Source organism: Ruditapes philippinarum, unplaced genomic scaffold, assembly GCF_026571515.1.
Source record: "Ruditapes philippinarum isolate M1 unplaced genomic scaffold, ASM2657151v2 ctg3002_1_1_1_1, whole genome shotgun sequence".
Lineage (NCBI taxonomy): Eukaryota > Metazoa > Mollusca > Bivalvia > Venerida > Veneridae > Ruditapes > Ruditapes philippinarum.
Genome location: NW_026854098.1, coordinates 337,066 through 363,385, shown reverse-complemented (window position 1 = coordinate 363,385; position 26,320 = coordinate 337,066). Strand labels below are relative to the sequence as shown.

At 31.0% G+C, this 26,320-nt stretch overlaps 2 protein-coding genes across 2 annotated transcripts in view; one reads left to right on the top strand and one right to left on the bottom strand.

Annotated features, from left to right (window-relative positions):
* Nucleotides 1–13,310, top strand: part of LOC132738947 (uncharacterized) — a 59,532-nt gene extending 46,222 nt beyond the window's left edge. The window contains exons 22-26 of the mRNA XM_060726573.1: nt 378–398; nt 2,244–2,411; nt 6,177–6,212; nt 7,835–7,852; nt 10,130–13,310. Coding sequence (XP_060582556.1) covers nt 378–398; nt 2,244–2,411; nt 6,177–6,212; nt 7,835–7,852; nt 10,130–10,620 — 734 coding nt within the window. The 3' untranslated portion in view covers nt 10,621–13,310. The remainder of the gene's footprint in view (nt 1–377; nt 399–2,243; nt 2,412–6,176; nt 6,213–7,834; nt 7,853–10,129) is intronic.
* Nucleotides 13,311–16,941: 3,631 nt separating this feature from the next.
* LOC132738946 (glutamate receptor-interacting protein 1-like) overlaps nt 16,942–26,320 on the bottom strand; it is a 28,951-nt gene continuing 19,572 nt past the window's right edge. Inside the window, exons 15-19 of the mRNA XM_060726572.1 lie at nt 25,466–25,607; nt 24,877–25,019; nt 24,455–24,495; nt 23,294–24,091; nt 16,942–22,452 (exon numbers count right to left, since the gene is read on the bottom strand). Of these exons, the coding sequence (XP_060582555.1) occupies nt 22,168–22,452; nt 23,294–24,091; nt 24,455–24,495; nt 24,877–25,019; nt 25,466–25,607 (1,409 nt within the window). The 3' untranslated portion in view covers nt 16,942–22,167. The remainder of the gene's footprint in view (nt 22,453–23,293; nt 24,092–24,454; nt 24,496–24,876; nt 25,020–25,465; nt 25,608–26,320) is intronic.

Sequence of the window (26,320 nt, the reverse complement as noted above, 5' to 3'; positions counted from 1 at the left end):
AATTTCTATAGGCAATGCATTTGTTTTGGCATGGGGGCGAGGGGTGGGCGTCGTGGGTATTTTACTGTATTATCTTTGTGTATATACTTTCTCATTTACTGGATGTCGAATCTGGAGTTTTTACTGGCGTAATAAGTAGATTGTTGCATTTAGAGTTATGTTTTGATTTTTAACAATGATTATCATTTGATAGATTATTAGTGTAAATAGAAAAAGAAAGTTATTTTACCTTCCTGTTTTTAACTTTTACAATATGTTTTATTTTCATACCAGATTTTATTACATACACAGATATTATTATACATTTTTTATACATTTGTTGTACAATTGAGAATAGTTTTTTTGTTTCACAATGCATGGTTATATGTTTATAACAGAGATGTTTCTGGCATTTGATGGTAAATATTCTATAAATAGAAACATTGCACTGTTTGATGATGAAAGCATGTGACTGTTTTAATATATTATTTCTATATCTATAAGCAGTAGCGTAAATGACCAAGAACATTTTAATACCTCTCATGTAGCAATTAACACCCACTATTGTTAAACATATATATTTTGTATCATAATGTATATTTGTTCATGTGTATTTATTTGCACATTGTGAAATTGCTATTTATATACTAAAAAAATTTTTTTTGCAAAATATGTTTTCATATTGATTTTTTTACAATGAACAGCATTTAAATGGCAGCATATCTTAGAGTGAGCTTAGTTATCAAATTCTTTTTCAGCATTTAAAAATTTCAGCATTTTTATCAAGATTTACTACATGGTTATCAAGAAATAGGGATTATATGGACTTAATTGTGTCAGTTTTTAAGATGATTTTGTTAGGAGCTATTTAGAAAAATACTTATGGTTTTGCTAGTTAATTCATTTCTTTCTTTTTTTTCTCGATGAATTATATATAAGCTTGTGTGAAGTTTGCGTTATTGACCATTACCTCAGTTGTTAAGTTTCATATGTTTTTATAACTGTTAACCAGTCGTTATTTCAATTCATTTTTGTCACACATTGCACGAGAATCATTGTCAGGTACACAATCAGCGGGTCCCGGAGTGGTTGCGCAATATCACCTCATGTTTGGGGCTTTTCTCATTGGGTAGGCACACCGATTTTTTTCTGGTTTGGAGTTGTATTTTTTTTACCATTCATGGGATGATGTTACGATGCTGTTTGTGCAAGCTTCTAGTGTCTGTGATGATGAGTTTGTTATGTAAAATCTCTGCCTGTCGGTTGCTAAGATTAACGCTAATGATGTGACGATAGGAATGGCAATGAAACAAAATGCTTCGTTTTAACCTATTTCACTCTTCATTAACATTTTAAGCTAAACTATTGAATAAATACACTTTCAATACCAAATGATAGACCTAGTCCAAGCAAAAACAAGGGTGTTTTTTTTGTTTAAGAAAAGAAGAAAATGCAATGAAAAATATAGCTATGAAATAAAAAACAAAAAAAACCCCAAAAAACATGAAAAGTTTTGGTATTGAATTTGTTAACATGCTAAGTCTGTTATTTTTTATTTTTAGATTGAATGTTACATGAAGATTTTGTTTCTGTAAAACTGGCTTTATTTTCATTGGTTAATTTTAATTTATCATTTTGTTATGCATTTTTGCTGAGAAAATTTTGCTCTCAGTAAAATAAGTTTTTTATGAAATGATGATCAATAAGAAATTGCTTAGGACAAAGAGATCTTAATTTATTGAACAGAATGCCAGATTTTTAAGTTATTTTTAGAAAAGAAAATATAGCATAGTAGTTTACCAGTATCAGAAGAAGTTAGATTTCATGACAAATCATTATTCTCCTTAGATTCCCATTTTTCATTGTTATCATCCCAGAGTGTTTTTGTTTGCTGTGACTTGGCCATTTGAATAGCAGTGTGTGTTGCTCTACTGCTGCAAATGTCTGTTCACACATATAGGGGAAGTAACTTTGTGAGTAATACACATAAAGGGGAGGTAACTTTACATGTAATCAGAAAACTATCCATTTCTTGTTGTCATTGTATAAGTATTTTATTTATGAATCATTTTGATAATTCAATTGTTTTAAAGATGTCTACTTTGATAATGTATAAACTTAAAAATACACATTTAATGGGTTTGATAAGAAAAAGAAAATAATTTTTGCTGTAAGATATTTTTGTCAGTATGATGTTGAAATTAGCGTTTTTGTTCAAATTACCAAAACATTGTGTTTCCATGGTAACTATTTATATTTTAAAGGCCGACGTCGACGCAAGAGATACCGGCTAGGTCGAAGTATGCCTGTTTACTCATCAGGCACCACTGAGCCTGTAAAACTGCATTTCTCAAAAGGAACAACTGCTGCCCCTTCTCCGTACATGATGGTTCAAAAACTACCCGTTATAAAGGTCCATATTATAAACGAGGGTCAATGAAGGGCTTTTATATAACACATTTATGTAGAAAGGTACTGAACAATTTATACAAAGCATGTCTGAGATTACCCCACCCACTATCTGTTACCTCTAGTCGTGCATGACTTGGACAAAAAAAAATTAACAAAACTGTCTAAAAAAATAAATACCTGGCAGTCTATTATTAACTGTTTATTCCAGCTAACTCTATTATATACATGTCCTTTAACTTGTATTCTTAATTAACATAAATAATAATAATTCAGTAACTAATGGAAGACATTTTGGCAGCAAAAATTTATCAACATAGTTTTAAATTGCTAAAGTTTCATTATAATTTGAAGGATGAATAGATTTTCTTCATAAAATTTTTAAAATTTACTGCTTGCAATAAAAAATGATGATTTGCTGCTTAATGCACATTCAAATTGCAAGTTTTTATGCTGAAATTTTAAAGAAGGTAAAAATTACTTGAGACATTTAATTGAAATTAAAGACAAGTTATTGACACATAAGTTTGTTGATTTTGGTATATAGAGGATATTCAAGTTTTTTCTATAAATACATGATTTATTTTCATTGAGTGGTATGAAAATAAATATTTCATGAGTGGCGGTAGCCACGAGTGAAATATGGTAATTTTCATGCCACAAGATGAAAATAAATCATGTATTTATAGAAAAAACTTGAATTTTCTGTTTATTATATACATTTTTCTCTTTTTTGATATTAAAATTTGAAAGATTTTCCTGTACTGGCAGAATTTAAAAGAAAGTAGTCCGGCAAGACACCAGTGAAAATACGGAAAATATGTTTCACTGCAGTGAAAAATAAATTTTTACAGTGAAAATACGGAAAATGAAAATACGCATTTTATTTCATCAATATTTCTCAATATTTCATTTATAAGTATATAATAAACTTTATATATTTTGATACTAAATCAGTATATATTGTCTAAAATTAAATTATTTTAATGAAATATATAAAATAATGTTGTTATTTGGAATTCAAGTTTTTTCTATTAGTTTCTGCGTATACATGTTAATGAATTGATCAACAACAAAAGGTAACCTGTATGTATTATAATACGAAAAAAGAAATAACCCATTTTCTTAAATTTCGCTTCCTTCCTATAGGCACTATTAATAACAATATACATGTAACCCTACGTAACAAAGGATACCAAGTATTTGGTTTTCTTACTATGTTTTGACAACATGACATGCTTTGTGTAAACTATATTGTATGTGTGAACAGCTAACAGCCTGCATAGAGCCTGCTTTATCGCTGGGTTTTGTGATCATTACTTTAGCAGCTTTTTTGGCTGCCTGCTTTGTACTGGTAAAGTTTGGTTGTAGCAGGTTACGGGTGCAAGCTTCATTAGGTGTTGGTGTTGGGAAGCTTTAGGTACATACCCGCCCCACCCATACAAACTGTGCATGCTTGCCTTTTCAGACGGTAGGATGGTGTGCAATACTGAGTTCCACTTTAGTTTTTATGAAAACTTAAAAACTTAAGATTTTAAGGCCATAAGAATGTAAGTTCTAGGGATTTTTTTTGATCTTTAGATCATTCTGTCTGCCTCAAAAGTATTATGCTGTCTAATTCTTGAAAAGCAAATTTGTGATGACTGGTAACAAGATCATACTTGTATTGTACTTGTAACTGTATTGTTACCTCCTTTTGACTTGGTGTGAAATACTCTTTGTATCAAGCGAGTTACAACCTTTTTGTCCCAAGCCTTTGATATGAGTTGCAGACCTTGGCTTTGTCAAAAGAGTGACACTGGTAGTCCATTGGATAAATTTTTATTTTTAGATAATGATATGTAAAAGATAAATAGATCTGTGTAAATTAAAGGCCCCATGCACAGTTTGTATGTATGTTAATATACAAGAGATAATCTCAGCTGCTTTGTTTATAAATCACGCATTCCTGTTGTAATCATAGTCACCTATAGTTTTACATTGTCTTTCACATTTTGTAGACAGCTTTACAAATTGTATACCCGTACAAGTGGTGAAGGGATTTTTCCTCCTAATAACTTTATGTACTCAAGTGTCATCATTTTATTGGCTTCTTTCAATTTGCTAAAAAAAATGTTGGGTTTTTTTTTTGAGCTCTGATGTTGAAAATACCAACTGTAAATGTCTCTTATTGAGCACCAGTTGTTAAGGAGTTTTGTCCCCTTTATTGCACAAGCTCCAAACATTTAATATGTGACCTTGTATAAATGGTTATGACAAGTATTAATATTATCTTACTGTCACAAAGTAGGCTAAGGTACTAATTTCAAATAATATTTTGACTGTTTTAAATGAAACCTTTATTTTTTTGTGGTATATAGCATTTCCCCTTATTTATATACATAAGACTTGTCATGAATGAGGGTTTTTCCCTTTCATACGATATGAAATGAACATTTTTGTATAGTTTGCTCAGACAATGTTGGTAACGAATATCATTTCATGATTTACTATTTTTTTCTAACTGTGCAGTCAAGGAGTGAAAGAAAATTTCTTTGTCAGTATATTCCTATGTTGCCAAAGTCTATGGTTTTAAATGACAATTTGAGTTAGTTTTTCTATGTTTTGAGTTTAAAGTGTTGGTAAAAGGGATAAAACAATGGATGTTTTATGGTTTTAACTAAATGCTCACAAGAAAATGTTATATTTTCATTTATTTCCCCGCTTTTAACTGTTACCTTGTCACCTGGTGGGTAAACTTTCATGTGAAGACACAAAAGTTTTAATGACTTTTTTGTCACAGTTTAAGTTGAAGAAAATGATGTTTGGCTTTTCCTTTTTGGTTTCATACTATAATATATGTAATCAAATTCTCATCTATTATAGTCAAGAAGGGAATCAAAATAGCCACAAACCTTTTAATTTATCAACCATGAAGCATACCATTTCTTGTTACAATTTTTGTTATTGTGGTGAATTATATGGGCTGCTTTCTTAGTTCTTTTATCAAACTTAATATACAACTTCTGTAATATGATCCGTTTCCAAAATGAAATGAGCAGCGCCATGACAGAACCAACATAGAGCGTTTGCGACCAGCATGGATCCAGACCAGTCTGTGCATCCACTTAGAAACTCTATTACAAGTAGAGAAACTGATAGGGAACAGCATGGATCCTAATCAGGTTGCATGGATGCACAGGCTGGGTCGAATCCATGCTGTTCGCAAACACACTGTTGGTTTTGTCATGGCGTGACTAAAATATTAAAAAATACGGATGTATAAGATGTTAAAAACTTTGGAAGCAGTCTTCACAATTGATATTGCATGTTATCGTGTAACACGTAGGCAATTATATTGCTATGTAATGTTATTGTAATATCCTAATTATGTAGAAATTATCAGTTGTATATTGTTTATACATGTATGTATGTTTAATTGTAAAATGTCAAATGATAATCCAACACATGTAACTTCAAAATGTTATCTGTACAAGATATAATATATATTTTAAGCATATTATCCAAAAATCATTAAATTTTTCATATTTTTATTTCAGCATTTGATTTATATACATATACATGTAGTTAAATATCCATTTTAGGATTGCGCATCATAAGAAATGCCAAAATATATGATTTAAAATTCACAGCTTAAATCTCAAAACATATTACCTTAACAATAGTAATAATTGTATACGATAATTTCGTTAGAACCTTATCTAAGAGATAATTACGAGGTCTAAATATAGTCGCTATATTAAACACACCCTATATAAAATCAGTAGCAGTTATATTTAACATTTCAGGTCCGCCCGGGTTGGCTCACAAGCTCTTTTATATAGGTACATGGCTTTATAATCAATGAACCTAAATTAACATTTAACTACCAGAATACACCTTGACAGCAAAGTGATAGGATGATGGTAGTAATTTCATTGACTGGTTTTGTGTATTTGTATCATTCGGCATCACAGTTTGAATGAATGTCTGAATGACTTTTTTTTCAAATTCTTCAGTTTTAAGTTGTGTTTGAACTAAAAAGAATTGTATAAATATTTGTTAAATTTTGCATGAATATTCACCAACAGTCAAAACGATGATTTTTTATTCCTATCACTTTGCATGACAATAAGGGCTTTAGCTAAAAATTCAACCAAAATCCTATTTCACAAGACACCAATCATAATTTGTAACATTTTAGCAAAAGCAAATAAAGTCAATTTTCAGACATTGTCAGAAATAGGAGTGGTTAAATATAGGTACAGCCCTGAATTAATGACATCAGTATAATATTGTGTTGAACCATTTTGTAGCTGCTTAACTTTATATACTCTTTGTACTCATGCAATCTACATGCATATGTATACCAATTTGTACAGTGATATTTATCTAAACCATTGTACTGAAAAGTACAGAAATAATTGTTAAATCCCATCTTTATGAAATGACAGTGTCTGAACAAGATTTCATTTTTGTGTGTAGTGCTATAAATAGTTTATGTCTTTTCGTTTAAAATGTTAGTCTTCTACTTGAAAGCACCTGCCCTCTACTGTAGTTCCAAAATTTATTAATTGCATGTTTATCATACATCATATTCAGCCAGATAAAGTAAAGTTTCTGCATTAAAATGGTCATATTTCCCTGTTTCGGACCCTTATTTCTTACAATTATAAATCATATTTGCCTATTGACGCACCATTAAGCTTAAATTTATGTTACAGCTACCATAAATGTGTCAATCTTTAGGCAATTACTGCAACTATGCATAATACTAGTATTCCAGTCTTTCAGTTTTCTTATGTAGAATTGACATCTCCCCTTAGTTCAGTACAGACTTTGTGTTTAGCTAATCGTAGATCTCTTCATGCATGTAAAATTGTTCACTTTCTAATGTATGATGTCACTCGTATTTTCAACATTCTCAATGTTTGTGCTCTAATGATAATCTCAAAAGCATGTATCAGTTTTATCATTAATAAATCTAACAAGAGTTATAGCTACATAAGATTTCCATCAAGCATGCTAAAATAGATAAACTAAATTTTGTCATCTTAGTGCAATAACTGATTAATTCCTAATAAATTTAGAAGAACTTACTCTGTTAATGCACTAAAGTGATGTATTGTAAATGATAAAATTAGAATTTCGCAGTCATTTTGTAGTCAGTTTGTTCAGAAAATAATAATGCTTAAAGTTTGGCATTTTGCCAGAACCCCAGATTTCTGAGCCATAAGGCAAAATTTAAGAAAAATGAAGTGCTGAGTTCTTCGTAATTTTTCTGCCACTGGTAAATTGTTTATAGTTAATATTCAAGTTAAAGTATCTGTTCATTGATATAGTAATCAAGAATTTAAAGAAAAAAAAATCTTTTTTTCAAGAACTATGGGCTAGATAGGCTGTCTGGTTTGAATGATATTTTTCTTGTGTATGTATTAAACTGTTGAAACCATGTTTTACGTTTCAGGCCAGTCATATCCTCAAGGTAATAAGACAAAGCTGCCGGCACCCCTTTCATTAATCCAGAACTACTCGATTACAAAAAGCATGAACAATCAGACATACATGAGAGATATTCGCCAGAGGCTTAAAATGGCAACATTGAGCCTAAAGTTCCACAATGCTTATCAATAGATCTTATATTTTTGTAGGTTCTGAGAGAAAATTTTGTTTAGATGTAGCTGGGATTTTTTTTCATCTCTTCCTATTCAGTCCTTTTATAGATATTCTTTTTAGTCAGACATCGTTGTTGTTGGTGTTGTTTTTCCTCTATAGAGTAAAAAGCTCTCTTCTGTTTTATAGAAGTGTTGAATGCTACAATCTTGAGCTCTGGTTTGAGCTTATAATTCTCTTTCAACAGCCTGAAATTATTTTTTAATCTGTATTTTTATATTTTCGGGAAAGGATAAATTTTCTTTAAAATAAGGGTAGCATTTGGAGAAAAATAGTTTATGTTATTCAAAGACGTAAGATTTTAAACAATTTAGTCTGTATTTTTTTTTTTTTTTAAATATTTTTGTACATTTTTTGATATGGTTAAAGAACAGATGTATAAAAAGAACTGGTCTGATATCAAATGAATTTATTTTGGACAACAAGCTAATGAATTAAGGAAAGAGTATATGAGTTGCCTGAGAATGAGACACAAAAGAAATTTTGGTCAAAATAAGAAAACATGACATGCTATTACTTAAAATTGATACTTGCTTTTGTTCTTTACTGACTTTTCCCTTGCTTTTTATTTCCTTTCCTACATTATGCTAATGCGTTTCTGTCATGAATCTTTCAACTACAGTTATATATAGAGTTGTGACCCCTGATTGAGCTACACTGTTTATAACCATTGCTTTTGTGTATACCCATGTAAATATGTGTGCCAAATTTCAGCTGTTGTATGTTTGTTTTGAATATTAATCCTTTGTTGCTTTTATTTCAACAGATTTTTCTTTCTCAAGATATTGTACCTCGAAATTATTTTATGATTATATTTTAGACATAATTACTGTAGACTTTTATATGATTTATAGACAGGGAACAAGTGGTTTTATTTCTTTCAAAATCTATTTTATGAAGTTATTGATAGATAATTATGGTGATTTGAGATTTATAACATAAGCAAATGTCATGTTGGTTTCTTTTTATCTTTTTCTATGACTTCATGGCAATTTTGATTGACAAATGTTGATTTTAAGATTTTTTTTTACTTATACTAGAACAAAATATTTTTGTCCAGCCATTTTGTCTGAATGGAGCATGGAACATGTTGGATTAAAATGTTGATTCCATAAAATTTCAAACAAGAGCAGATGGAATGGACTCTCTTTAATAAGAATAGAACAATAAAAACCAGTTCATTGTAAATCTAACTGAAAGGAATTTGATTCATGCTTTTTAACAAGTTTTAAAATGAAGAAGTGACTTAAACTTTGTAGTGACAACCTTTATTTTGCATTTAAGTTTTACATGGATCTGACCATAAGCAATATTTGGGATAGCAAAATTAAAATTTGAAATTGGTCAGGCAACAGTATCAAGATAGGTCAGACAACAGTATTGATTTTGGTCAGATTGCCTGGATGTGCAGGCTGGCCTGGCTCTATACTGGTGACATGGGCTGTTAGCTTTTTGTCCTTGCTTTGTTGCTTAAAAAATCATTCAGACAAAAAAAGCTGGCAAAATTCTAGATATATCGAGGATTGAATAACCTTCCTTAACCATAATTTAATATTATGAACTGTTGCACTTTTGCACTCTCATCTTTAATTTGCACATAATTATAACAAGAACATTAATATCCAAGGTCACAAAGAATGATGAAGCAAGTTGGCTAATAAATTCAGATGAATTTTTCGATTAATAATGAAAATTCATCTGAAAAAGTAAAGAAAAACTAATGAATTAACTTGACCCATCATCAATATTTTCATGAATTTTCAAAAAAAAAAAAAAGAAATTTTTACCATCTTTGTTCAAATTAAATTTGCTAGACATGACAGTAAACAAAGAATTTATTTACATTGATAACTAATTTTATATTTAATAGATATATATTAAATTATGTGACCTTAGGAAAGTGAAATGCTTTTTGATGACTGCTAATACCTATTTTGTTAGCTACATTTATTACCTTTGAAAAGTTTACAGCTGAAAAAAACAGAAACATCGTAATAAAAAATGTAGCTTTCAAAATTAGTTTTACAGATTTGCTATGAAAATTAACCACATCATATCTAACTCACATTTTTCTAACATCTTTTAACAGGTGTCTACCCACTAACTGAGAGCACATGGGCGCGGACCTGTAATGACTGCGGTAACGGCATGAATTTACATTTAGATAACATAAATCCTTTCTGTAAATGCCGTCAAGATGGTATCCGTATATCCCCAGATCCCCAGGAGCCTCGTTCTCCCAGATGTAAAAGTGCGCGAAACATTTCACGTCCCCAAAGTCGTGCAAGTCCCCGTCCACCGAGCGCATCAGGAATGCACACAAAGAGACAGCATAATATGTCCGCTGACACAGGTGGTAAGGTGTTGCTGCGTTACACCGACGGTTGGATACAAAGACCTATAACTCCTCACATTTACCCGGGACCGAACTCGTTACCGAGACTAGTACGCAGATACATCGGAAGACGTGTCGGACAGTACCATGAACTGTCTGTTGCCCAAAGTCAGACTTTATTTATAGATACCTCTCAGTTAAACGGGGCTCTGTCGATTGTTTCTCATGGATTTTGTCCAAAGTGAAATAGAATAAAGCTGTGATATCTCTATATTATATATATTAGAATAAAACTCATGAGTGTTCATTTATAGCTTTATTGTCATATAGTAGAAGCTTTAACATAGTGTTAAATTTTAATATCTCACATCTAAATTTGATTAAAGTTTCGCTAAGTTCTTTACAACAGAACTCAGGGAGCTTAATATAATGTCTAACATATAGAATCAATATTTGCAATCATAACTTGTCAGCATTCAAGACTTGTAGCTTATTTTTATGAAAAAGCTACAGGTTATTTAATTAGTGACCTGACCTAAAATGATGTTGCAATAAAACATGCTTTGTTTTTGAATATTATCAGGAATTGAAATAGGTTTTATGGTCTGTGACCATGTTTTATTACTATCAGTATATTACACTGGCCTAAAAGAATACTTTGTATGTTAGAGCTGTGATATATTTTCATTTTTAAAATGTTTATTGTAGATGTTTCCTTTTAGAAAGGATCCAGTATTGTTGATTATATTTTTCATCCTAATTACAGAGCTTTTTTTATAAAAAATTATTTTTGACAACAAGTTTTCCAAGAGAACTTTTTCTCAATGTTTGATATATGTAAACATGTATACTATGGTAGTTAAGTTGAACAGTATTCAAGAAGTAAAAATTTAATTCTTGTTGTGCAAACAAAAAGATAAATTTGCTTAATTTGGATAAAATGCATAAATTTTACTCTGGGATTTCCACCAAATATTGCCCTTTACAGGCTACCATTACCTTGGGTTATATGTTCCGTCATTTGGTTATATGACCATGTTTATGATTTTATATATGGCTAGCCTTTGTCTGTTTCGCCCCCACTTCTTTGGGAGAGGGGGATCCTTAGACTGACAAAACAGTGAAATGTGGGGGCATCCGTGACCTTAGGACACATGTTGGGGCATTCGTGTCCTAAGGACACATTGGTAGTTAACATGTAGTTAAGGTTTTATCAGTTATTCTGTAATAATTATTTATAAGTCTTTGAACATAAGCAGCTATAATAACTTTTGTATGCCACTGGTATTGAACCTGGCGTGCCTGTATTTCACTGCAGTTCGACCAGACTGTTTTGCTGGCTGCTCAATTTAAGTGTTTCCATTATAACAGACTGTTCTGAATTTAAAGCACAGCAAGGTCTTTTATTATACAAACATACTTATTGTTGTGTTTAGGGTTCAAAACTGTCTTAAGGTCAAGAAATTCTATGATAGACCACCTGAGTGTAAGTAGATAAAGCTTTAAACAGGCAGGGTCAGTCAGGGGTATTTGTATTATTTCTGTACCATAAAAACTGCAAGAGTTGAATTTTTACTTCAGTATTTGGACGATCTCAGTCAGTAGAAATTATAACTATTCATAAATTACAGATGTATTAATTATATAATTTATACATATACATTTTATTTTAGGAAATGATAAAATTACGATGATATTTTAAAAGTATATAGAAGATGTTCAAGTTTTCTCTATAAATACAGGATTTATTTTCATGGAGTGCTATGAAAATAAATATTTATGAGTTGTGCATGGTAGCCATGAGTGAAATATAATAATAATCATACCACAAGATGAAAACAACTTGAATTTTCTGTTTATTATATATATTTTTCTCTTTTTTGACTTTACAATTCAAATCTTTTGTATTGGCTGAATTTAGAAGGAAGTATTCTGGCTAGATACGGAAAATATGTTTCACTGTAGTGAAAAGTAAATTTTTGTAATGAGAATACGGAAAAAGAAAAATTATTAACCAATAGTATTGTGCCAAATGCTTAATGAGATTTAAAGTCAGTATTTAGCAAGAATTATTAAGACAGTCTTGGCCAATTGTAATGTATTGTCATAATGAAGTATTGCCCATCATCAACGTACCTTTATGGGTTTGAGTCCCACTCGGGACATAAAAGTTTTTTCTAAGGATTAAGCACTTCTGTCTTGGTGAAATTGAGTTAAAAGTCTGTGGTTCTACACATGACTTGACATAGTAATATTTACTGAATAAATGCTAATTCATAAAACATTGAAATGTAGTTGGAATTTACAGTATACAAGTTTCTGGTTCATTACTTTAATTTAAAGTAATGAAATAAAAAAAGAAAAAGTTAAATTATTAGTTTTATTTGACAATCTTTTTATTTTAAGAAATGCATTTTAAGTACAAAACCTTGCCAGTATAAAATATGCTCGGAAAGTGTCAGTATGCTCGTAAATTGTCAGTATTAGAAAGATTTTAATACAAAAATCTTGACCTTTGTTCAAGACTTTCTGGGTTGTTTTTTTTTGTGTAAATTTTAGGACCAGTGTGTACTGTAAGTTTTTGTCATATCCTGTCACGCTAATTTTGTGACCATGAATAAATTATGTAAAATATGACATTTCTTCCAAGATTTGGGTGGTACAGAAAGTGTATTTGATGAATATTAATTTATATCTTTTTTAAAAAACAAATTTATACATGTGTATATAAATGTATAATTATGTAAAATAATATGTCGACACTGGTTCCGCTTCTGAAATGCTAGCCTAACAGTGGTTCTTGGCCTTTTTAGAAATAGGTTTTAGAAATATGGTATCTTTGAACCTTGAAATCTGTGATACTTGTTAAAGAGTTTAGAAGTACTGTTATGTGTGTGTTATTAATTTTGTTTATTGTTTAAGCATTTATGTTCACCAAATAGAATTACTATTGTACATGTACTGTTTTTATACTTTTGTTTGAATGGGAAATATTTCAGAATGTTTTATTTGAGTTTTTTTGGTGATCAAAATACTGGCTGTTAAAAAAAAATCATTGAAATTGAATAGTTTTTACATTTATTTCAGGTTGTATTGTCATCCTTTAATTGATGTTAGAAATCGATCGTTTGCAAATCAACTTTTCTGAAAATTCTGAAATTTTTTTGGAATATTTCCATGTAATTGTAATAGAAGGGTGAGCATAATTATTTCCAGGACATGCAAGGTTGAATTGTTTCAATATGCTATGCAAGTATTTTCTTTAAATAGTTTTGATATTTATTTTTTTCTCAAAGTGCTTCTTTTATATATGTGTGTGTGTGTGTATTGCATTTTATCCGCATTTAATGGTATATACGAGGGTTGATCAATATATTCGTGGACACACTCCATAAATTGTTTTTTTGGGGAAGGAAATATAATATGATTATATTTGACATTTATTCAATCATTTATCAATTTGATGTGTAAGTTTCAGATAAATGATCCGTATATTTTATCCGAAATGACAGTTTTCAAAAATACATGTTAAGCTGATCGCCGCAGCTCATTCGCAACTAACTTTACGTAGGCGTTACATCTTCTCAAAAAATGCAGCACCAACTTCTACACATCGTTCATGCCTGTGTACCCACTGACTGAAAATATTCTTATTAAATGAAATATCAAATATCGCAACACAGACAATGCCATGGACTGTAAATCATGGAACCTTGTAAACTTGTGTCCCTTTAACTCAATTTCACTCGCATAACGTTCTCATCGCAACAAGTTTCGATTGGTCTGCCGCATCTCTTATTATCCTGAAGTTCTCTACTCTCATGGAAGCGTTTGTGCCACTTATAAACAAACGAATAAGACACTTTTTTTGTTCAAGATACACTTTCAAAGTTTTCCATAGTCTGCTGTGGCGTCATACCAAGATTTACACAGATTTAATTACTGCCCTCTGCTCCAACAGCGTCATGCTCCTCTCTGGTGACACACCCCTGTCTCCATTAACATCTCCAACAAACAAACAAAATCGCAGCAACACTTTTTTTTAAATGTTCTATAAACAATATGAAAGAACGTTGCCGTCATATTCATATTCATATTTTAAAGAAGCGCGCCAAAATAATGCCAATTTTTAAGTATTTTAAAATGGTAAATATAACTTTTTTTAAGCTGCGGGGTTAGTACAGCATAGGGTTGCTATGGCGATACATAAAATCAACAAAATGAGATTTTTTTTAAAAAATCACAATATATTTGTAATAGTATTTAATTCTTCTCCTAAATAGCAAAAATTCTTTATAAGATCTTGATTAATTATTAAGTTATTAAAAGTGTCCATGAATATATTGATCAACCCTTGTACATGTACTGAATTCACATTTTGATGCACAAGTCAAGTACAACTTGAAATCTTTAATCTTTTAAATGTCCTGAATGGAATTGTCTAAATTTTGTTTAAAGACAGTCCATTACTTATGGTTAGGGTCATTTCAGGTTTAAAAATTGAAAGTTGGCCAAAATTAAATAGCCTTAAAAGTTAATAGGGTTAAAATACAAGTATTACAAGTATATGTATACATTAACACAAGGGAGAGTATTAGAGTTGTGTGACATTTTCTTTTCAAAGAAAAATTACCTCTTTGACATAATTGGCTTGGGGTTTGGAGGAGATATGACCAATTTTCAGGGTATATGATTAAGGACAATGTACAGATTCAGTAAAAATAATAGATAATTAAGTTACAGTTGTCCAATTCCCTTCCACACTTAAAATACACAGATTCCAAAGACTTTTTTTCATAAGATATGATATCCGAGCAATGGAACAGATTTGTTTATAATCTTTTTTACAACATTTTTATCTCCAAATTTTTTATGGAACATACAGTTGCTAGTTTGTTTATGGACCTTTTTTTGTCACACTATTTCAACCTTCATTTTGTTGACTTACACATTTAGTGTTGTTACTGTCCAATGACCTCTAGTCATTGGGTGGAGTTTCAAGTTGACTTTGTCAAGGTCAAGGTTACTGAGGCTAAAAATAGATTTCTCTACTTTCTAGCTTTTACAAAGTAATGAATGGGAACATTCATTGGTTTAACTGATATTCTTGTTTGTAAACAATGGCCCTGGAAATGGTTGCCAGTGGAGATGTTTACTAAATTTGAATAATTTCTGCTGATTCAGCTAATATTTTAACAGCCACCATATGTCTGTTATTGTTTTTGAGTGAGTTTTTAAACATTTGTTACTTCATTGTTTTGATTTTGATATGTTGATGTCCATATTTTTTTTGCAGATTTTTATTATTTACAGTTTAACAATTTTTTCTATATACATGTAATCCATTATGCTTTATGAAAAAAGTATATATAATAAAGTTTGTTAACTTTTTAATACTTGTTTTATTTGTTTTAACTTGACGATTCAAAGAGAAGAGGTATTAATTCACACAGGTGTCAGCTTTACACTTAAGTTAAGTTTTTGAGTGCAAGTTTGTATCTCCAAAACTACTGAAAGGAATGGATTAAAACTTCACACACTTATTTGAAAGTATAAAAGGATGTCACTGTCAAAAATCTATAACTATAACATGGATTTTGATAGAATTATGGCCCTTTTTTAACTTAGAAATTTCTTTATTATCTAGGCTCCTGTTTTACTTTCAAGCACTGAGAATAATCAGGCATGCTGTCCTTCAATCCAATTTTAATTCTTTATAATCTTTTGAGTTTATCACAAAAACAAGTTGTATAAAGTTTTGTGACTGATGGAGAGCCTGGCGTTCTAACGCTACAGTACTTATGTGGCTACTCCATTGTTCTTTCAAGCCACATAAAGGAAAATAGACACATAACTATCCAAATGTAAGTTCAGACAGATGGACATCTGTCCATGGAGAAGTGATCCCTATTATGTTGCCACTACTCTGTAGCAGGTGACACAAAAACAAAGTGAATAAATAATAAAAATTATGCACACATGTTTTTGGTCAGAACCTTAATCAAATGGTACTTAAAACATGAAAAAAATATTTCCAGTTCCGGCATATATATTGAAACACCTCAGCAGTTCCTTTAATTTAAACTTTCAATACCAAAAGTATTGTTCATCAGGATGGCTTTGACAAGTGATGGTAATTATGCCATTATAATGACTAAGTATTACTGTAAAAGGCAAGTATGAGAATGATAGCCCCACAACCCCCTATAAATAGCTGAGCTTAAATCTTGTATATGTAGTCCAGTTAGCTCAATAGGTAGAGCATTTGACTGTGAATCGGGCAACCCAAATTTGTTTCCCAGATGGTGAAGGTCACTTCCATTGTGATTTATTATGAAATCTTTTCTATGGTCATTCCCACTGTACTTCTGCTCTGGCATGTACAGAAGTTTCAGTTTCTTCCCAAAAGGAGGCAACTAGTACTGGTAAACTGCTTGACAGTCAGCCCAGGAACAGTCAGCCCAGGTGGCTGAACTGTGCTCTGATAAATTCAATGTGACTTACTGTCATGATATGAAGTGAAAACTACCAATATAGTGTGGAAACAGTGACAAATAAACACCAAATTAAACATAACATTTTAATGCATGTGATTTATCATAAAACAACATAATATATGGCAAAAAATAACATAGAAAGAATACAAAGTTTTGCTTGGTATGCAAATAAGTACATCAGGGTACGTAATTCATAACAGTTACATTCGTAAGTTCATCAGTGTACAGAGTTCAAAACAGTTACATTCAGCTGTTGTCTTTAACTTAAATCATCCTTAATAAAAGACAAGAAATGTTCTCATCAACAAAAATGCTAAATTCATGATAAATTTATGATTTTAACAACCAAAAAATGTATTCTCAGAGAAATAGTGGAAATAATGATGCTATAAATCAGCAAACAGAGTGGGTGATAGTTCACAATCATAATTTGAAACATAAACATCTCTTATTAACAACCTAAACATTTGAAATAGCCACAGTTTTCATCAAGTCAGTGACCTTGTTCATGCGGTCATTTATGAAATTATACATTAACATTCACAATGATTTGTATAACTATATAGTTAATATATTCAATAAGAAATTGATTGGATCAAAGATAAACTAAAGTTGACTATTACATGCAATAATTAATCAATTCAATTATTAGTAAAGATTTAGTTATGTAATGCCCACAATATTTTATACCTAGAATCATTCTTATCTGCTTAAACATAAAGAAGGCGGTGCCTATTTAATTAAAGAGGAGTGTTTAACAATAGAAAGGTGTGCCCACTATGTGTGTTTTATAACATCACAATGGATGTAATTACAATTTTAAATACAATTTTTTTATCACCTAAAAGAGGCTACCCTACAACAAGTATGTATAAAACTAATAAAAAACTATAAAAAAATCAATCTTATATTTAACTTTAAAGCCAAATTGAAATCTTACTTTAAGTGATGATGAAAAGACATATAAATACAGATATATTTGTAAATTTTTATAATAAAATACATGACTCACTGTGAAGAATAATTCCTAACACATGCAGAGTTACAATACTGGTTACAAAATATACCAGAATGATTATAAGTAAAAATATTTCAGATCTAGAAGAAGATATTTCAAAATATAAATACTCAAACATGTATAGATAGACAGATCAAGTAAAGAGAATGATTAAGTTAAAACTACTTTGTATATATAGAATTATACCTAATATATTAAGAAATGCATAGTAAAAAGTGACATGCCAGCATGAATAGAAATGGTTGGGAAAACTTTGAATTACTGCTGTCAAGTAGAAAGTGCACACTTTACAAAACATAACCCTGTGGCGGATGCAAATGTTGCTGCCTTAATTTCAGGGTTATAAAAAGTTGGAAAATGATGCTTTGTTCAGAAAAGGAAATAAAGAATGGTCAAAGAAAAATTTAACACCTTATATAAATTCAAAATTTGATGTCTTTATGAAAATGGCCTATTAATTAATGGTTATGGAAATTTCAATCTGATTAAAATCAGCTATAAATAATGCTACACATAAGGACCATACTACCACCAATAGGTTGTAATTTTCTCATGATCTTTCAAACAACCAATCATCAGCAAGCTTTCACAATTTCGAAAGCGATGTAGTTTCTAATTTTAACCGTTGGAAAACCAATTGTGAGTAAGCATTCAAGAACAGACATGGCGTTATCCATATAGCCCACAAGTAACCTGGAAAACAATCTTTCCCATTAAAAACTGAATCTATATTTCCAGTTTATTTGTATCAAATTACTTCAATCATTTTTTTTTTCTAACAAAAATGAACAACTTGTTTTACTTCCACGGAGAACAATATTTTGACTTCATTAGCAGACCTTGGTATTGATAAGTAATAAACAGAGCTGACCTTTGAAATAACATCTAACAAACTATACAAATAACATGTACATTGTATTTAATCCGTAGTCAAATTTACCTAACAATGGTATAAAGCTGTATAACTTTAATGACTGTAATTATGAGAACATTTGTTATCTTTTATAGCAATCACACCTAAGCATCAAAAATTATGCCAAAACATCAAATGAATTCAAAGGTTCAGAATTTTATTCTTAGCAGAAAAAGTTGAGGGGAAAAATTATTGCTGTCGTATTTGACAAGATGCCTTTCGACGAAATGTTGTGCACCAAAATTATTAGTGTATTTCTTCCACACATTCTACACTGTAGCAATATATTCTTTGATCAGGAATGTAGATATAAAAACCGGGATTTCAAGGTAGAAGAAGAACAATTTACATTATTCAACATGAAGAAATCAGTGTTAGAGATAATATTTACAACTGGGACAAGAAAAAAACATTAACTACACATATATTACATACATGCACTAACAAATGCTGTCTCTAAAAAAACGAGTATTTTTATCAAAGTAAAAAGGCAAGCATAAAATGTTCCCAATATGGGAAGAAACGTGTTTTCCTTTTCACAATAAGTGTACTTGTTTAATCATACATCTACGTTAAAGCATAAAAAGGGTTGGTCTATCACCTCAATATTTCAGTCGTAGCAAAATAAAACATTTCAAAAATGCTTACAAAAATTCTTTCAGCCTTAGCAAAATAGAACAATTTAAAATGCTTACAAAAATTCTGTATTTAAATGAAACACTGTTGAAACAAACATTTGCAATTTGTATACACTATTAAAGTAATGGACCTTTCCAGTAAAACACATTTTATACAAATTGGCTAATTGGCTAGCCAAATGCTACACTGGGATAATACAATGTCATTGATCGACCTGGTTTACACAGAAGAACACATGGTTTTGTTTGTGATACTGTTTGTGAACAGCTGACCACAAATAGCAATGAACAGAAAAGACCGGGCTAAACTTCTCCCTGCAATTAACAAACAATAAAAACTGAAAAGGTCCCCTAATTTCGACCAACATTTCAAGCTGTAACTGTAAAAGTTTGTTTGTACCAGGGAATAAACATAGAAAAACCCACATTTGCCGAGTTCCGGGTAATATTTATTACAAATCAAAGTATTAAGCATTAAAATAATGATACTTGTTAACAGACCACTTCTCGGAAAAGAGGGGGTTAACCAGTTGAAATGATAGGAGTAATGTATTGTCTACAGCACAAAGAGTCTTTAACTTTCATAATAATTTCAACATTGAAACAACCAATATAAATAGGTAACAAAACAAAACTTGCTTTCTTTAAATGAAAAAAAAAAACACCATTTTTTAAACATAATTTCAACAGAACAATGAAACATGTATATGGCATATATTATATAGCACCATATCTGCTATAACATAACTCATTCCAGCACCTTTAAGCATTATAAATAGTTCTAAACCTTTAACCTGTTCAATTTGTGTAATACGAGATTTCAATATCAAAATTGAACTACCAACAGTATACAGACTGGTCAGACTGCATGGTATGCTTTTTTTGATCTGGCAGTATACTGGTGGCTAAAGCAAAGTCCCTATATTTGCTAATATTCAATGGTTTACAGAATATATTGTTCTCCTGGTAAATGACCTTGGATAAACATTTCTGTTTTGTTACATTTCAGTGTGTGACAGATCATTCTCTATATAGGTATATATTTACATGTATGTAGGTTGACCTATTTTATATCACAAAATCATTATTATTTTTTGTTGTAAACTAATTTGCATGGTTTTCATCGATAGGTCAATCTACGAATTTAAGATCCAATGAAATTTCATTCTGTCTGCTGTAAGATTATTTTGCATCACATTTTTTTTTCCTTTTTACCTTATGGGAAAAGAATTTAACAACCCACGAAAATGTTCTGTGTGACAAAACCATGAAATTTTATGCCCATGAAATTAAGTGAATTCACAGAAGTTAAAAGGTACTGTAATAGTAAGAACACAAATCAAAATAAAATTTATCTCAAAACCCTTAACAGTTTTTGTTACTTTAAAACAAAAATTCATTTATAAAGGTGTGTTTCGTAAAAATCTAAACTGCTGGATTGTAGTTCATGAAAATAATTCATCTAATGTAGTATTTAATAATTTGTTTCTACCTGCGGATAAGCTGGGAACATTAGCCAAGTTCTGCATAACATCTATTGGCTATGCATATAAACTTTTTATTTGCAAACAAAATGCACTGTATCTATAAATAAACAAATCCATTACAAGAATGAAAAAAGTTATAAATAGCACTAGTACAATAAAATATAATGTACATAATTTGTGTAATATCATAACTATAAATATCATCAATATTGTAAAGTATATAATTATTTCATACATTTCCCTTTAACACTAACACTTTTTTACTTACTTGTAGATATATAACCAAAAAAAAGGGCATGCAATGAATTGTGAAATTGATTTTTGGATGCCTAAAGGCTGTGAACTATTTTCTTGCATAACAATGGCATATCTACAGAAAACTCACAAAGAAAAAAATACATTTGTCTCATTGCATGTTCACAAACTATATAAATTTACATGCTTTCTAAAACAGACACAAAATTTCAGAAAAAAATGCTGTGGGCCACTTTAATTTTTATGAAGTTAGATATGATGTATGATTCAATAGACATGATGTGTGTATTGTGTATAATGCAATATACATGATATAGATACTGTGTATGATCCAATAAACATGATGTACACAGTATATGATGCAATAGACAGGATGCAGAAGTGTATGATCCAGTAGACATGATGTAGACATAATGTATGACCTAATAGACATGATGTACATATGGTGTATGATGCAATAGACATGATGTAGACCTAAGACACGGTGAATGATACAACAGACATGTTGTTAACATAATGTATGATCCAATAGACATGATGTTTTGTATATTCTAATACACATGGAACCTGATCTAATATACATGAATATAATTCAATAGAAATGATGTATGGCATAAGAACATGATTAATGACCATATGGTGTAATAGACATGATTGATAAGCAACATAACATGATCTAATAGACTTGACACTTGAAATTTCAGACATAATTTATGATCTAACACTAACATCCTAATTCACAACTTTACATAATCTCTTTTCACTAACACTATAAACAACACAATACATGTAAATAAAAATCTACACATTACATAAAATCCAAGTTGAGATGTAAGTTTATAAACTATAAAGGTATATTAGTAGTAATAGTACTTTAATAATATTTATCAACCATTTTTTCTTTCTTGTGTCTTTTTTGTTTGCTTTCCCATAAAAATTTCAGATCTTGAAATAAATCTCATTTTACTTCATTACATATATTCATCATACAGTTTTACTTGATTTTACACTCCTTGCTATAGGCGTGTCTAAATTATATACATTCATATACACTGGAATACTATCAGCTGATTGGATATCTTGTTCACATGACTCCGCCCCATCAAGAGGCTCTGGTGGGGGTGGTTTGCGTCTCTGAGGTTCTTTGAGGGCAGTTTTATTCTGAGTCAATGGATTTCTACACACTACAATATCAAGACTTTCCCCTGCATCAGCAATTAAAGGAATTGCTAAACTACAGTCAAAATCTCTTGTCCTTATTTTGTTTATCTGAAACAAGATAATATATATACATAAATATAATAAGTTGAAACAACACAGGTTTGTTGCATAACAGTCAGAGCCACAATACAAATCAAATAATAAAGGACAATCAGAGAGGGTATAAGCTTTTTTCAGTACATTTTTTTTTCCATGACAGCAATAATATTTTCACAAGCTGCAATTACTAATAGCTCTTTTGATAATGAAGTAAAATTCAGAAAATTTGCTTACACTATAAAGCTAAGAAATTTTCTTTTAGTGCTATGTCAATTTTTTCAGTTTTTACTTTAAACTGCTGATATTTCTATAACCAGTACTGCACAATGTTCAATGGCAGGACTTTTTCCTTCCATACAGCCAAGGGCTGTCTACAGGAAAATTCTTTAAAACCAAAAATTTAATCTACATGAGTTTTTACCTCCTTTTTTACTGAACAACAGTTTATTTTTTTCCTTAATTTAACAAACCATGTATCCCTGCAAGCTCTGCATGTATGTTTAAATGTAAAGTTTAATAGTAATATAGAAAACTAGAAATGATATCATAGGCCACGGCATTCCCTACATTCCACTGTTATATTAGTCTAGTGACTGGTAACAGACAGTGAAGCAGCTAAACAGGCAAGTAAGGCCAAATCTTTATCCCCTGCACCTAATTAGGGCATAAATAAACTTTATAACTTTCCTTTGCAAGTCACTGCACATGCTGTTTCTTTACACTTCATTTATTTTATATTCTGTATGATAATACAACTGTATGATAATACAACTGACATATAGCTCTTATATTCATAGATATAATACAGTGCTATAAGCTATAAAATTATCTGTTTATAGAAATATATTACCTGTAATATTCTATCAAACTGTTTAAGTCCCATGACCTCTGCAACAGATCCTGGGCGAATTGCACTTATATAGACTCCTTTATCATACACGCCGTCAGATACTCCAAAACCAAAGTCATCTGTCGGCGAATCTTTCACCAATGTTACTCTATGTAACTGAATTGGCTGAGGTGAATAGACTGTTTTTAATTGATCTTTTAACGGCATATTGTCCAGATCACGTGCACTAGCACTACTTGCACACCGTCTTTGCCGTCTATCAACAACATAAGGTCGAAGGTCGTTTTGACTAATAGCACCACGACTCGTACTGTGTGACCAATTCCTACGTACTTTCTGCCTCTCTTTTTTTGCTCCATTATTGCGTGATGATCGTCTATCTAAACTACCCGTACTATGCTGTTTATCTGGAGAAGGGATTTGTTCAATAATTTCAGCTTGCGCCTTAAAGTTTCTAAAGGCCCTTGACCAATCATCCGCACCTGGACTAGAATCCTCACTCCGACTGCTTTCATGGTCGCCTTCCCATGCTTCATCAGATATCTGTAGTTCAGACATCTTCTTTCCAAAATCATCTCCGGTGTCGGTTGAATCTGACGAGTAGGGCCGTGACCGTCTATGTCGGTTTTCACGTGATTTTGGCACAGATGTGCTATTTTGGCGGGGTTTAAGTACAGCATTACATTGTCCGTGATGGGATAAAGCATTGATATCTTGACCAGAACTGTCCCACGAATCTAGTGCACTGTCTACACTGAAAACTGGTGTCGTGGATTTACAAGAATCTTCCCTTAATGCCTGTAACAAAACAAAACATAGTGTCACCAAATTATACCTAATAAATATGTTTACTTGTATTAGTTTTTACAAATATCAAGACTGCAAAAACCTGTTTTCAATATTTGATATAATTCCACGCATTTTGCCTCAAGAAGCCTAATCAGAGCAATAACAACATGTAATAGGTAACAGATGTCACATCAAACACTGCCTTTGTCGGCAAAATAAAACATAACGTTAATATTTGCTTTTTTTAATACTGGGTGTTTGTAAACAATATCAGGAAAAAGCTATGAAAAGTCCAACATGACCACATACATTTATAAAAGATTTTTTTCTGATCAATATTATCAATTCAAGCATGTTATTCAAGAAACTTACATCAGTTTTGCTGCTATTATTACTTTGGTTTCCCTGGCTCTCTGAAAACAAATGTATATGAACTGTTTTATTTCTGGTCCTGATGAAGGTCAAGTTCGACCAAAACTAGTTGACACTAATAAAATATTGTAAACCTGTCCTGGTTTTGACGTGTATTACTCCTTTAGCTTGAACTTACTATGGTTGTTTTATTTCTACATTTATGGTTGAACTTCAGTCAAAAACAAGTTCAAAAACATGTTTATCATTGATCATTAAAACTTCACATATGGTAATAAATAACAAACATATGAAACAAAAATATAACTAATCTATCGGCAGAACGGCATAAAATTATAATAATGAGGCTTTTATGACATACTTATATAAATAAAGAAATAATGAATACTCTTTGGGAAAAAAAAAAAAAGTTAAATATATACTTTGCTTATCATGGCGAGCAATTTTCAGTGTGACTAGATCCCCCGCAGAATGTAGCATATCTTTAGCTTCCTCCAGAGTTTTACCAGTCGTGGGAATACTGTTGATGGCAAGCAGACGGTCACCAGTCTGTAAAGCTCCAGTTCTGTAACACATTATGTATATGTGAAAAAAAACCACCAAAAAAACAACCCAAAAAACATGCTTATGCATACAAAAAATACTTTTACATATCTAAGATTGGTGATAAGACATCAGTCTGCATATAAAATGTCAAAAGATGCAATAACTAGACTTAGTCTAAACATGTTGATAGCAGTCTGATTTTTATTTTTATATACTCTCTTACACTTTTATACAATATAATTATTTACCTGCCTTTGAACTTGCAATGGATCATAAATATTTTTTAAGGTTTCAAATTTCAGTATCAAAATTCAAACATACGAATGTATAAACACTCTGAAATCTCAAGATATGTCAGTAAATAAACACTTTAAAAAGTAATAAGATGGCAGGATAGAATAATAAAACAGTCAAAATGTTTGAAAACTTCTTGAAATATAAAAATCGGAAGTTATAAAGACTTACTTGGCAGCTAGACCACCTTCAACCAGGGCAGATATGACAATTGGGTCAGTGGGGTCATCAGTTCCTGATATTGTGACCCCTAGAGGACCACCATGTCTCTCCAACTCAACTGTATACGATATCAACTCTTCTCCATTCACATCTGAAATGTTGTTATCAAGTACAAATGAGCCGCACCATGACAAAATCAACATAATGTGTTTGCTACCAGCATGGATCCAGACCAGCCTGCACGTCCGCGCAGTCTGATCAGGATCCATGCTGTTTGCTATCAGTTTCTCTACTTGTTATAGGGTTTGTAAGCGAACAGCATGTATCCTGATCAGACTGGAGGAAGACCTTAAGTGCCATCCCTTCATGGATGCCGTGTGTACTCTAATTGTCCAAAACAGACAAAATTTACATCATTTCATGAAGGAGAACAGACTTTAAATATCTTTCTAAGTAACATTTAATAATATCACATCTAATGTTAAATTTAAGCCACTACAGTCTTGGAGCCGTATCTCTAGACGTTTACAGAAATCATGTCCACAAAAGGAAAAATAAAAAAAAAATTTCCTTTGATTTTAACATTTTTTTTCTCATTATCTTAAATAAATTGTTACACAGAGATGAATTAGACTTACATGTCTTAAAGTGCATTTTAGCGAGTAAAAAAAACGTTTATAGCATTAAATCAATCAAGCACCTTGTCTGGTATATACCAAAATACTGTATTAAGTGTTGTGCTTCAATTGAAACACAACTCCTCAAAATATGGCAAACTAAATGAGCCGTGTCACGACAAAACCAACATAATGGGTTTGCGACCTGCATGGATCCAGACTAGCCTGCGCACCCGTGCAGTCTGAT